At 38.1% G+C, this 13,748-nt stretch overlaps 1 protein-coding gene across 2 annotated transcripts in view; it reads left to right on the plus strand.

Moving 5' to 3' along the window:
- Positions 1-13,748, plus strand: part of GFPT1 (glutamine--fructose-6-phosphate transaminase 1) — a 63,908-nt gene that overhangs the window by 32,570 nt on the left and 17,590 nt on the right. The window contains exons 8-14 of one of the 2 annotated variants that reach the window (XM_059079795.2): positions 409-488; positions 692-745; positions 3,584-3,689; positions 5,464-5,627; positions 6,547-6,642; positions 11,073-11,170; positions 13,208-13,328. In XM_059079795.2, the coding sequence (XP_058935778.1) occupies positions 409-488; positions 692-745; positions 3,584-3,689; positions 5,464-5,627; positions 6,547-6,642; positions 11,073-11,170; positions 13,208-13,328 (719 nt within the window). The remainder of the gene's footprint in view (positions 1-408; positions 489-691; positions 746-3,583; positions 3,690-5,463; positions 5,628-6,546; positions 6,643-11,072; positions 11,171-13,207; positions 13,329-13,748) is intronic. The other variant, XM_059079797.2, reaches the window with a different exon arrangement.

A 13,748-nucleotide genomic window follows, 5' to 3' on the forward strand; every position in this document is an offset into this window, starting at 1 on the left:
AAAAGGAGAAAACTTTCTAATGCATCATTATAGAACAGGGGTCTGCAAGCTTTTTCTGTAACAGGCCAGATGGTATAAATATTTTAGGCTTTCTGGGCCATGTTGCCTCTGTGGCAACCACTTAGTTTTGCTGTTGTAGTGTGAAAGCAGTTGTAGAAAGTGTGTAGAAGAAAGGGCATGGCTGTGTTCCAGTAAAAATAGACAAACCTGGCCTGTGGGTCATAGTTGGCTGACCTCTGAATATTTTTTAAAAACTCTGTTTATGTGGTTCTTTTGTTATATCTGAAGTCGAACTTGGAGGGAGAGTTTAAACATTATTTGCAGAGCGTTCCCTCATCATTTAAAGTTTGGATCATTAGTGCATTACTTATAAAAATAGTTTATTTCTGTTTAATTTTGTACTAACAGACGAGGTAGCCCTTTGTTGATTGGTGTACGAAGTGAACATAAACTATCTACTGATCACATTCCAATCCTCTACAGAACAGGTAAAAACTATTCCTACATCATGCCATGGGAAAAATGTATATATAAATTGAGTGCAGTAGTTACAAAGAATTGTTTTCCTAAAATTGATTAAATGCCCCTTTGGTCAGATCCACTCATATATATAGTTCTGTCTAGACATGAAAAGAATTTGTTTTTGTGATTTCTCTGACGAGTAGAATTTTTTTCTGTTGTATATCCTTAGCTAGGACTCAGATTGGATCAAAATTCACATGGTGGGGATCACAGGGAGAAAGAGGTGGGAAATGCACTCTGCATGGATGGGGAGGAATCTTATCCTCTTTTGTTCATTCTTTACTAATTCTTTGTTCTTGGAGTGAATGGATGTGCTGGGCCTCTAAAAATATGCTTATTTTATGGGGAAACATTTTGACATTATTTTTCTAATTTGTGGAGTGTATTTTGTCTGTCTGCTTTTGGCATTTAGAAAACTGCTTTTAATAATTTGTTTCTTTAAGATCTCTGAGATTTGAGGAAATGGTTGAAATTTTAAAGTTTTTTTCCTTTGTTTTAAGTTAAAATCATGTAGGATACATTATTATAAATAAGATGCTGAGATTAGGAAAAGAGCATTGTGTTTGCGTGCTAGGCTATTGTAGATTGACCTCTGTGGTAGTTATTTGAATAATTTAGCCTAATTTTTAACTGAAATATGTTTAAATGGATTTTGTTTTATGCATGACATTTTATATTTATATTTTTACATTTGATACCTGATTGGCTTTGTTTGAATTTGGAGTTTTTTAAAAATTTACATTTGAAGTTTATCTTTTTAGCTGTACAAACTGGATTATTTTATTGATATAATTAGACAAAAAATGGTGTGTTATTTTTGTTTACTTTTTTACTAAAAGTTCTCTCTGTAGAAGACACAGGGAATGGTAAATTCAGGAAATTGAAACCCATATTATTAATGCATAATTCTTGGTTTCTTGAAAAAGATTTAGCAAAGTAATCTAAACCTATTCATCTTTAGATAGTGGCTGCTTTCACTGTTTTACCTAGAGCAGAAAGTTATTTCCTTAAATAACCTTCAGTCCTGAGATGTTAGAACTTATTTTCCTCCTCCCCTCCCTCTCTTTTCAGAAAAAATACTAGCCTACCAGTATAAATTTTGGATCCAGAGTTCCAATTTCTGTTAATAATTCTGCTTGTGTGTATATTACTTATGTGATGTGTTACCTTGTACAATGTCTTAGGCTGCTTTTAGAAGCAATGGAAGAACATTGGCTAAGGTCTTAAGAAGTTGGAAGAAAAATTTTCGTGAGACATCTTTTTGAGATCAGGGGTTGTGTTTTAGTAACCCTGATTTCTCTAGCTCCTAGTAGGTAGATAATGTATGGCTCAGCAGAGTTTAGTTTAAAAAGTACAGCCTCTTATTGAAGAGGCTGTATAAAGGGGAAAACACTGGACTGGCTTTCAAGCATTTGCTATTTTCTCCAGGTATAACTACTGACCAAATAAAGCAAGATGATAATAATCGTTTCCACTTAAGTCAAATCAGAGGAGATAAACAATAGATGGGAAGACATTTTACAAATTGTAACAGTCATATAGACGTCAATTGGTAATACTCTTTTCATTTAAATAGGCAGTGATACCTTGAATTCTTCTGAATATTGTATTTAAATATACCCTGTTACTTGAAGAAGGAAATAACCAGTATTTGTAGAAAGAATATGGTGAAACTCAACCCCAGTAGGACATTTTATAACCAAAGCTAGTTGTATTTAAACATTTTAAAATGTATGTGCTTTTGCCTATTTTTTAATTCACCTTTTTACATACAGTAAAGTTCACTCTTTTTGATGTACAATTTCATGAGTTCTGTCGAGCACATAGAGTTGTATAATCACCTCCACAATCAAGATAAAGAACAGTTTATCCCCTAAAAACTTCCCTCAGCTGACCCTCTGTAGTCAACCCTTATCCCCATACCAGCCCCTGGCAAACACTGATCTATCTTTTTATAGTGTTATCTTCTCTGGGATGTCATCTTATACTTGTTTTTTAAAGTGTGGTATCTTTTCTGCTATTGAATTTGGATGGAAAGATCTATTTTACTCTCATGCCTAAAACACACCAAATAATCATGGATTGTGGAGAACTTTGAATGTATGTTACTAAGAATAATTACTATCAAGTTTTTATAGACATGCATTTTAGAGGATGGACATAATATGAGTTTTTACAAGTATATTTATGGTATCCTCTGGCCATTGTATCCATTGGTTACAAGGTCTACTATGTCCTGATCTTAGAGGAAGGTGCTTTTTTGTCTCTGTGACATTTATATAGCCTTCAATTAATAATATTTTCTGTATTTGGCAAATTTGTCAAACTTCATTATGCCTTCTGACTCACTGTTAAAATCTAGAGAAATTTTGTTAGGAGATAATAAAAATATGCCACTAGGCTTCATTTTATTTTTCATTGCACAGTTTTGATATTTTTAATGTAATTTTAATGATAAGTGTAAGTATATAAACTTATATGTATTAATTTCATTAAGTTTTGTATGAAGTTAAATTAAAATTAGGCTATACATACATTAAAAAAAGACTTAGTGACATTAATTATTTGCCTTTTACTTGGAAAAGAAATATTACATTATTTCTTTTTTTGTGTGGTACACGGGCCTCTCACTGCTGTGGCCTCTCCTGTTGCGGAGCGCAGGCTCCGGACGCGCAGGCTCAGCAGCCATGGCTCACGGGCCCAGCCGCTCCGCGGCATGTGGGATCCTCCCAGACTGGGGCACGAACCCACGTCCCCTGCATCGGCAGGAGGACTCTCAACCACTGCGCCACCAGGGAAGCCCCAGAAATATTACATTAAAGAATGTATAACATAGCACTGTATCTGCCACGCTCTCTTTAATAGTTGCTCTTTCACTCTATGCCCGTTGTTCTTGTTGGCTTATTGCATGGAAATAGGGTGGTCTACCTGGCATTGAAAAGTTGCTGGAATTATTTTGCATTGCTACGGTTTTTTGTTGATTTTGTAGAAAATTATGTATATTTATATATCAGCCATGGTTTTCTACATGTGTGCTGATTCTGTTAACTCTATAATATAGGCAAAGATAAGAAAGGAAGCTGTAATCTCTCTCGTGTGGACAGCACAACTTGCCTCTTCCCCGTTGAAGAAAAAGCAGTGGAGTATTACTTTGCTTCTGATGCAAGGTGAGCTTCCTTGGTTGATTCAGAGAGAATTCTTAGTAAAATTGCTCATGCTACAAGAAACCAAGAAGTCATTTTGTATATATCTAGTCATGCTGTAGAGGAGAACTTTGTTAATTAAGGATGTGAAGGTGACCTTTTTGGAGATGGTGTTCTAGAATGTTTTTGCTCTCAATTCAAAGTATGTAGGTCAGTGTACAAAGAAGGGATAAGTCCTTGAAACTTGTTCTGGTGTATTTACTCTGAGCTCGTGTTTTTTTTTTTTTTTTTTTCCCCTCTTCTTTTAAGAGCCTTAACCCAGGTTTTATAGGAAAGAGAGGTTTTAGATTGGAGAGTAGAATGGCTTAGGAGCATACCAATTATAGTGTAATTGCTAACCTATATTATAGTTTTAATCCAACGTGGACACAACTTTTTAATTCAGAAGTAATTGGCAGCAAAATCACTTTTATATAGGAAATAGTATTAGACTAGGACATTTTGAGTGAAAATGCAGTGGGGATGCTTAGAGGCATTTATAAATGAAATTTGAATAGTAATGAGGATAAAATGGAATCACTCAAATCGCCAACAGGTATTTATTTGAATCATTCATTGTGCCTGAAAGTAAGGGGATCTAAAAATGAATGATCATGCAGTTCACAACTGCAGGGGATGTATTATCTCAGTGAGAAAACATGCTTCACTGTTTTTTAAATTTTACAGGTGTGTAGGGTAGGTAGTCGGTGCTGAGATGTGTCATTGCTGTCATTAGGTAGGTTTGTTACAGAGTTGATAGTTTTGGCTTAAATAATCTGGAAGTTGCAGAGGTGTCTCGGCCTCTCTTCATTCACTCATGCGTTCATATTGAACACTCCAGCAAAGCCATGTGCTTGGCTCAGGAGATAATGGCGGGTAAGAATAAAAATATTACTTGTCCTTAAGGAGCTCTTCCTTAATGGGAGAGACAAATTTTAGTCAATGTTCACCAAGTATAGAATTCCAGCTGTGACACAAACTACAGAATGCTTATAACAGGGTGACTTAACCCTCCTATGGGTACATTTCTTTAAGGGAATGGTGCTTGAACTGAGAGTTAAGGAGATATTAGAAGTTAATTAGGTAAGGAGGTGGAGGAAAGAACAGTCATTCTCTGCAGATGGATCAGCCTGTGAGATCTTGGGCTGGGTGTGAGTGTGGCTGGAAAAGAGAGGAAGTTTGGTGGGAGACAAGGCCAGAGAAAGAGGTAGGGGTCATGGTAAAGGCATTTTGCTGTTTTCCTAAGAGCTAAAGGGAAGCCGTTGAGCGGTGTGTTGGTGAGGGAGAAATCTTGATTAGGGTTGTCTTTTGATGTCCATTTTGGCAGAAATGGAGAGTGGATGGAGGGAGGTTAGAGGGAATGTGGGTGGAAGTTGGGAGGTTCCTGCAGTAGTTCAGCCAAGGGCTGATGGTAGCTTGAACTGGTTTGTGGTGGTGGACACAGAGAGAAGCTTTGGGAAATATTTAGGAGTTATTATTGGAGGAGTGGTGATAGGTAGGATGAGGAGGAAATAACCATGCTTTCTCATCTGATCTCATCAAATTGGTTGCCACAGAGTTCCTTTTCTTCATTGTCTGCAGTGACCACCCCCCTCCTTCATTTCCCTGTAGGGAATGGCATTGATGACCAGAAAGTTATCAGAGATATTGCAGGATGATAGACTTTGTATTTAAACTTGGTCCTTTTGTCCTAATGGTAGTTGTGTTTATAATAATCATCCTAGATTATTGATTGTACTATCTCCTTGAACATTTTTAGTGCTGTCATAGAACACACCAATCGTGTCATCTTTCTCGAAGATGATGACGTCGCTGCAGTGGTGGACGGCCGTCTTTCTATCCATCGAATTAAACGGACTGCGGGAGATCACCCTGGACGAGCTGTGCAGACCCTCCAGATGGAACTCCAGCAGATCATGAAGGGTGAACCTTTCTATCCTGTTACACCTTGGTGTCCTCGATGGAAAGGATATTTTCTCCTTCCTGACCTGATCTAGGAATCTGATAATACAGATTAGTGAAGGGATAACCTCAGAAAGGGGGGTGATTCTTTGGAGAAATTATCTGCTGTTTTGTCAGTACTTCTTCAAACGAATTCATGGTTTCTTGTTTCTAACATGAAAAAAGAAATCAATTATTTAAGTGGTACTTGATGTTTTAAGATACTTTATAAACATAGTTTGTGTTCTATTCTTTGTTCCTCTCTTATTCTCTCAGTGCTTCAGTTTTCTCATATATGAAATGGGGATAATAGGATTTACCTCATTAAGGTTGTTTTTGGGGATTAAGCCCTTACAGCAGTGTCTGACATGCTTAGTGAGCTCTACATAATGTTTGCTACTATTAACTATTATGATTATGGTGATTGTGGTTTTTATTGTCCTTTCTGATGGGGTTGTGGTGAAAAACAAGCTAACATTTACTGCATAATGCCTATATGTCAAGTCATTACTATATTAATCCACACTACCACGCTATGAAATAGCTGCTAGAACAGATTATTTTACAGATTAAGGAATTTCCCAGAGCTGCTTAGCTATTAAAAGATAGAATCATGATTTGAACCTAGATCTGACTCTAAAACTTAAGCTTGTCCCACTCCCCTGTTTTTCTATAATTGCATACTTTAGATATGAAGTTAATAAAAGCATTTTTCTTCCTTGTTCATTTTTCTTCCCATTGGGTAAAATGTCATATGAATATTGTTCTCTACTGCATGACCTTTCGTTTCATTTCATTTACTAAGATTATATTAAAGGAGATAGACTTTTAGTTGAATACAAATTTCTTATCATTTGGCTTGTTAATTTTTGTTTTAATGATACAATTTATATTACTTTAGGCAACTTCAGTTCATTTATGCAGAAGGAAATTTTTGAGCAGCCAGAGTCAGTTGTGAACACAATGAGAGGAAGAGTCAACTTTGATGACTATACTGGTAATTACATGTGAATTATGTTATTATTTCAAAGTCTCTCATGGGGGTTGACATTGACAGCCTTATAGGATTCATTGTCCTTTGTAGAATAACTATGGCTGCCAGCCATCAGTGGAGCCCAGTCCTCTTTTAAAAGTCCTTCAGTGTGTGATTCCACTGGTATGAAGTGTATCTAGGTTAGTCAGATTTGTAGAGACAGAAGGTAGATCAGTGGTCACCAGGGGCTGGGGAGAGGGGGAAATGGCGAGTTAGTGTTGGACGGGTATAGAGCTTCAGTTTGGGACGATGCCAAAGTTCTGATATGGGTGATGGTCATGATTGCACAACAGTGTGAATGTGCTTAATACCACTGAATTGTACACTTACAAATAGTTAAAATGGTAAATTTTGTGTTATGTATATTTTACCACCATAAAAAATAAGGGAGTAATAATAATGGTTGCCAGGAGCTGAAGGGACAGGGGAGTGGAGAGTGACTGCTAATGAATACTGGTGTTTTGGAGGTGATGAAAGTCTAAAGTTAGATAGTGGTAATGGTTGTACAACTCTGAAATACTAAACACCACGATCATACACTTTCAAAGGGTGAATTTTATGGTAAGTGACGTACCTCTAAAATGGTTATGAAAAATATAAAAAATGCCTAGAAAGTCACATTTGAAAATTGTTGTCAGTTATGGGACTATTAGGGTGATTTTCCTGGAGAAAAAAAAAAGTCCTTCAGTGTACCATTAAGAACATTTAACTCCTTTTCAGTACAAAAATCCTTTATTGGCCACCTACTATGTACCAGAGACTGTTCTGAACACTGAATTCTCAGAAGAATGGGACCTGGTCCCCTTGTTGGGAAGCTTGCTGTATCTGTTCAGCCTAGGTTTTCTCTCTCAGTTTATAAATGAGTGAAGTGTGAACTTCCCAGAGGTTTTCCAGGTGTTTGCCTAACACCTTATGGGATAACCTGTACCTTCCTGCCTGTTTAAGGTGGGGTGACAGTGCAGCTCTGGTCTTACTTCTGGAAGTTCTCTCTAGACCTTGCGTCGCAGGAGTCTCTGCACCTTGCTGAGATGAGCTTGAGATTGACTTTCTGTAGTCATAGGATATCCATAAACTATCACTAAATCAGATTTTTGGAACATTCTTCATGACCAGTTTAATAAACAGTTTAACAAACAAGCTTTGGGCTAAGCTTCTCAGTGTTAGGAATCAGTTTTGGAGAAATTATATCTGGTATGCAAAAATCTTTTCCTGAATTTGTGTGTTATACATATAATATTAAGTGCCTTCTCTTTTATGTCACCTCCTGCTAACTGATAGAGAATGATTCTCAGAATAAATGCGGTTTTTGTATACTTTTCTTTTCTGGAGGCATCAGACTCTTTCTCAGCAGCAGAGATTTGTTGAAGGCTGAATTATAAGTTGAACATCTGGTGAACATGGTGTGTGGAGCACCACGCTAAACGTACCAGGGACTGTAGGAAAGTTATCTCTGCTGCTATCTCCTCCTTGAGGTTATTAGAAGGGGGATGAATACATAAGTAACTATTTAAAGAAAGGTAAAATATGATAAATGACATTAGAAACACAGTTAAATGTTGAAATGTTTAAAGTTTAGTGTTGAATTTAGAGAAAGTAGAGAATGAATCTGTTTGTGGACAAGGGGCCAGGGAAGGCTCCATGAAGTAGGCAGGTGGTGGTTTAAAGGATTTGGAAGGTTTGAATAGGTAAAGATGAGATGGGAGCATTGCAGTTGGGTAGAATGCATTTGCTAAGAGGAGATAGTAGAAAACCGCATCAGAAATTTGTTTGTGAAATAATATGTAGTCCAGTTTGTCTGCCACATCTAGTACTTGAAGAGGAATAGAGAGCAGTAAGTCTAGGGAAGAAGGTGAGAGGAACTGCCCAGGAGGGCCGTGAATGCATTCTGTTGAGCGTGAAGGGTACCTCCCTTTGTAGAAATTGCAGAGCTGTTAGGAGACTTAGGAGTCAGGGGTGATCAGAGCTTTACTGAAGTGACCTGAGTACCAATCTCCAGTGTGCACTGGAGGAGCGAGAGGCTGAGATGCAGTCGCCAGTAAGGATGTTGTCCCATCTGGGGTAAAGCAATAGGAAATGGGAGGGCAGCGGGGGCCAGGAGAGAAACAGGAGCACTCCAAAGCAGGACCTGTTATCTGCTTGTGTGGGAGACGGAGTTGTGGAAGGTGGTTGAACTGGAAGAACGGGGAGAGTAGCAGTAAATACTGTTATGGTATGGAATGGAAATAAGATTAGGAAACAGTTTTGTTTTATAAGGGAAAAGAAGGAGATAAACTTTGAAAAGTCATGATTTTAAAAAGCACTTTTATCTATGGTATGTGTTCCTCATAAAAGTTCTATAATATAAACAGGATTGCTGTTATCTTTTTTTGTTGTTAAGATAAGGAATTTGAGGCTCTGTCTGTTTACAGACTGGCCAAAGGTCACACCATCAGTCATTTATGGAGCCAGACTAGCCTCCAGTGTTCAGTGGTGTTCCCGCTCCATCCCACCCCTTTCCTCCAGACACTCCTGCTGTAGAAGTGGTCTCCCTTACCAGAAGTAGGAGTCTCTCCAAAGCATCAATTCAGACCATGGGCGACTCCTTCCAGAACTATCCCAAACGCCCCTCAGCCATCAGGGAATTTGCTAGGGCTAATTTTAGGGAAATGCTTGTGACCAGCTAATCTCACTGTCTAACCTCCCTGTCCTTCTTGGTCATCACCTGAAATATAAGTCTCTCTGATAGTCTGTCTACTTTATACTTAGACATCTCCAAACTGATTTGCCTTTTCATGACTCCCTACCCAGCCTCTTAATGTTGTTTCCTTTTCCCCCAAGTCTTTTCAGTACATGCCGAGGTCTGAGGCAGAGGTACACGAGAAGGAACAGCAAGAATGCCAGTCTGGCTGGGGTGGCCTGGGTGAGAGGAGAAGTGCTAGGAGATTAGGTCAGAGTGAAGCAGGAGGCAGGGCTTGTGGCCACTTGAAGGCCATATGAGGAGTTTGGACTTCATTCCAAAGTTGACTTGGGAAGCCAGTGAAGCTTTTCATTGTTTTATTTTCTACTTAACTAGTTTCTTAAAATAGAGAAATATAACTGGCCCTCTCAGTATTGAAATTTAAAAGGAAGCATGTAAATTATTCCAAAATATAAAAAGCAAAGCATATACCTTGGTTCCATTTTGTAGCTAGTTAAGGTAGAAGAAAAGAGTGGAGGAGATAAAGAGCAGGGGCAGAGTAGACAGACCGACGGTGGGTCAGATGGAGAAGGATGCTGCCCACGGCGTGCTCATTCCTCTCATCAGCCAGATGCTGAACTGTCTGGTAGCCACACAGTGCCTTGGACAGTATATTCACTTGGTAGGTGCTCAGAATATTAGTTGAATAATTGAATGAATGTTGGATGAAAATTTCTCACAGGTAGAAAACTAGCCATGTGTAGAAGGACCGACCCATAGACAAGGCACCCTTAGCAGAACACACACGTGGCTATAGAGACAGAAGGAGGACAGACTCATTGGAGGGTTTTGTGATCAGATTTATGTTTTTAAAGAATCCCTCTAAAAGATCATTCTGGCTGTGTGTGGAGGACAGGCTCTAGGAGGTAGAGAATAGAAGTTAGGAGAGTACAGCTGTTGTCCAGGGGAGGGATGTTGGACTTGGCTGATGATGTTGGAGGTACTGTTTGAAGGTGGGGCTCACAGGACTTGCCTGTGCAGTCGCTGTTGAGCAACCAAGGATGGATGACCCTGCCGTTAGGTGAATGGGGTGGCATTGACTGGGATGGGAAAGACTGAGAGGAGAGTGGTTTATATTGTGTTCAGAGCACTGTTCTGGGCATGTAACTAAGACAGTTTTTTTCCCAAGCAAGCTTACTGAGCTATAATTAGGTATAATAAAATTGACTGTTCTTAATGTACAATTCAGCGAGTTTTGACCAACTTCCACGACATGGTCACAATCCTAAACAACCTGTACAACAATCAAGAGTTAGCACAGATTCTTCACCGGAAAGATTTCCCCAAGCCCCTTTGTAGTCAGCCCTTTCCCCACCACCAGCCGCCAGCATCTATTGATCTATTGTCCGTGTCCCTATAGTTCTGCCTTTAAGATACCTTTTAATCTGAAGAGAGGAATGTAAAAATGACCGAACAGGTAGGATGTGGTAGATACTGTAGTTGTGTAGGCGTGTCAGGGGGTGAGGAAGGTTAGTTACAAGTTGGGGGTGGCCAGTTAAGTTCGAACTTACTTAGTTTACATTTCAAAACAAGAGAGAACTTTGCTTCCTAAGAGGAATGTGAATGCTTTAAAACAGCAGTGTTGTTTCCCGGATTGGCATTGGCCACTCATGAAAAGCGATTACCTGTTTCATATGGATCTTTCCTAAATAATTATATCCACAAACTTTTATTTCAGTGAATTTGGGTGGCTTGAAGGATCACATTAAGGAGATCCAGAGGTGTCGGCGTTTGATTCTTATCGCTTGTGGAACAAGTTATCACGCTGGTGTAGCAGTAAGTGGCTTCTTAAAATTTTAGTTGTGTCATTTTGGGTATTAGAAGATATCTGCAGATAAACAGTATCTCCAGTAACACACCATGTAAAACTATTTTTTGTTAAAACGTCGTGTTTTGTTTTCATGTTGTGATGGCAAAAATCAAGGTTGGGGAGGGAAATTTTAATAGCTACTTAGAATTATTTATCAATGGATCATCTGCTATAGAAAGGTCCTTAGATATACAGTTAGACCACCTGCAACTAACTTCATGAAAGGCAAAGAGTGGAAAGTTCTTATGCCATCCTGGCCTTGGGGTCCACAGTTGGAGTCCACATGTCTACTTCTGTTAGAGCCATCACTGGGTTTTGTGTATCATTGTTCATTTGCCCCAGACAGATGGCTGTGTGAACCTCAACAGGATTTTATTTGGTAGGCACATTTCTGCAAAGGAAGGAAGTCTTCTTTTTGATAGACTTTGTTCTTTAAACTGTTATTTTGGAAGCTGAAATTCTGTATCAAAGATGTGTGTTGGTTGTCAGTGTAGAAGCCTAGGAATTTATTAACAGTCTTTTAGTCTAATAAATCAGATCCATATGTAGTTTCCCTTGTAAAGAGACAGGTTATGTGCTGTTGATGTCAACTTCTGAAAGTACAGAAAACCCTTACACACAGTTTCTACTTTTAGGATTGATTTCTAAAGTTCATGACAGTAATTTTTTTATTTGCTGGGACATAAATATTAATTATCTACACTCGTGGGAGCCATTCATTTGACGAGTGAGTGAAACTAGCTGGTCACTCAACCCTTGCATCTCAATAGGCTTTCTTCTTCTCTAAAGCACCCCCTTCTCCCTCCCCTCCCCACCCCCTGCCCCAAATTACATGGTCCTAAAAAGGAAAATCTGTGCAGTTTTGAAGGGAAGAGTTGTTAGAAAGTGATTGTTTTGAGCACTGGAAAAAAGAAAGAATGAATTAAAGACATTAGTGTAAATTAAGGAATTGCCTAATTTAGTGGTGGCTTAGATCTATTATTGAATGAGCCCTCTATTCAGAAATACAAAAATTTTTTTTTTTTTTGCGGTACACGGGCCTCTCACTGCTGTGGCTTCTCCGTTGCAGAGCACAGGCTCTGGATGCACAGGCTCAGCGGCCATGGCTCACAGGCCTAGCTGCTCTGTGGTGTGTGGGATCTTCCCGGACCGGGGCATGAACCCGTGTCCCCTGCAAAGGCAGGCGGACTCTCAACCACTGCGCCACCAGGGAAGCCCTAGAAATACAAAATTTGATTAAATGTTTCATCCAATGCTAAGCCTGAATTGTGGGGCATAAATTATGTATATGCTGTGTTAGGATTCTCTAATTTGAGAAGATGTAAGGGTTTTGTTTTGTTTGGGGTTTTCTGGTGGATGCTGAAACTACTGTAGTTAACAAACAAATATTAGAAATCCTGTGTGGTTTAGCATACAAAATAGCATCCTTGAATTAATTCTAGCTAGGTTATCTACCCCCTACTCTACCCTCCATAGTACAGAGTTTGAAAATAGTGATTTTTCTTAAACAAGATTTTTAAAGTATATTGACTTTTTTTGAGAAAAAGCATTCTTTATGAACACATAGTATTTCCGAAGTGTTTAATTTTTCATTCAGTGTTTGTGATACATCTGTTATTATCTCATTTGAAATTCTCAGTGATTTGGTATTATATGAATTGTCATTTAAAGATTAGGAATTGGGAAGTTAGAATTAATATACAAGCTAACTCAGAACTTTTCCACTTCTCAAAACATTTTATACATGCATTTATTTATACATGCATTGATAATTGTCTAAAGAGACTTGTGCTAAAATATTAACAGTGCTTATCTCCTGGGTGGTGGGATTTTGGTTATTTTATTTTTTTATGCTTTAATCTCTGTTGTTTGTATTTTCTAACATTGCGTTATGTATCATTTTTATAATCAGAAAAAGTGAAAACTATACATTGAGTCTGAAGAAGTCCAGTGAAAAAGTATTTGATATAAAGTTGTATGACCAAGTCATCTTTTCTCTGCAGACACGTCAAGTTCTTGAAGAGCTGACTGAGTTGCCTGTTATGGTAGAGCTAGCCAGTGATTTCCTGGATAGAAACACCCCAGTTTTTCGAGATGATGTTTGCTTTTTCATTAGTCAGTCAGGTATGCTAATTTTAAAGACTTAAAGAAAAGGAAAGTCAAAGTCATTCTTTCTAACAACTATAGCATATGTTGGCAAAACTGATATTTAAAGATAAACTGGTTATTGCAGATAACTTGACAAATATAGGTTTATTTTGATGTTATGGAATTCTTAATGAGTTAGTAAAATCAACACATTTTACACTCAGAAGAACTGAATTTTTAAAGACAAAGAAAGAAAGACGATCCTAGGAAGTCAGATCCTATTGTTAAAAGTTACAAATTTATTATTTTAAGTACATGTTTTAAATTTTATTTAAAACAAATGAGGGGAAAAGGGAGGGAGCTATGAATTGGGAATTTGGGATTAACAGATACACACTACTATATATAAAATAAACAACAAGGACCTACTGTATAGCACAGGGCACTATACTCAGT

The sequence above is a fragment of the Kogia breviceps genome, chromosome 11 (genome assembly GCF_026419965.1).
Source record: "Kogia breviceps isolate mKogBre1 chromosome 11, mKogBre1 haplotype 1, whole genome shotgun sequence".
In the NCBI taxonomy this organism is placed as follows: Eukaryota; Metazoa; Chordata; class Mammalia; order Artiodactyla; family Physeteridae; genus Kogia; species Kogia breviceps.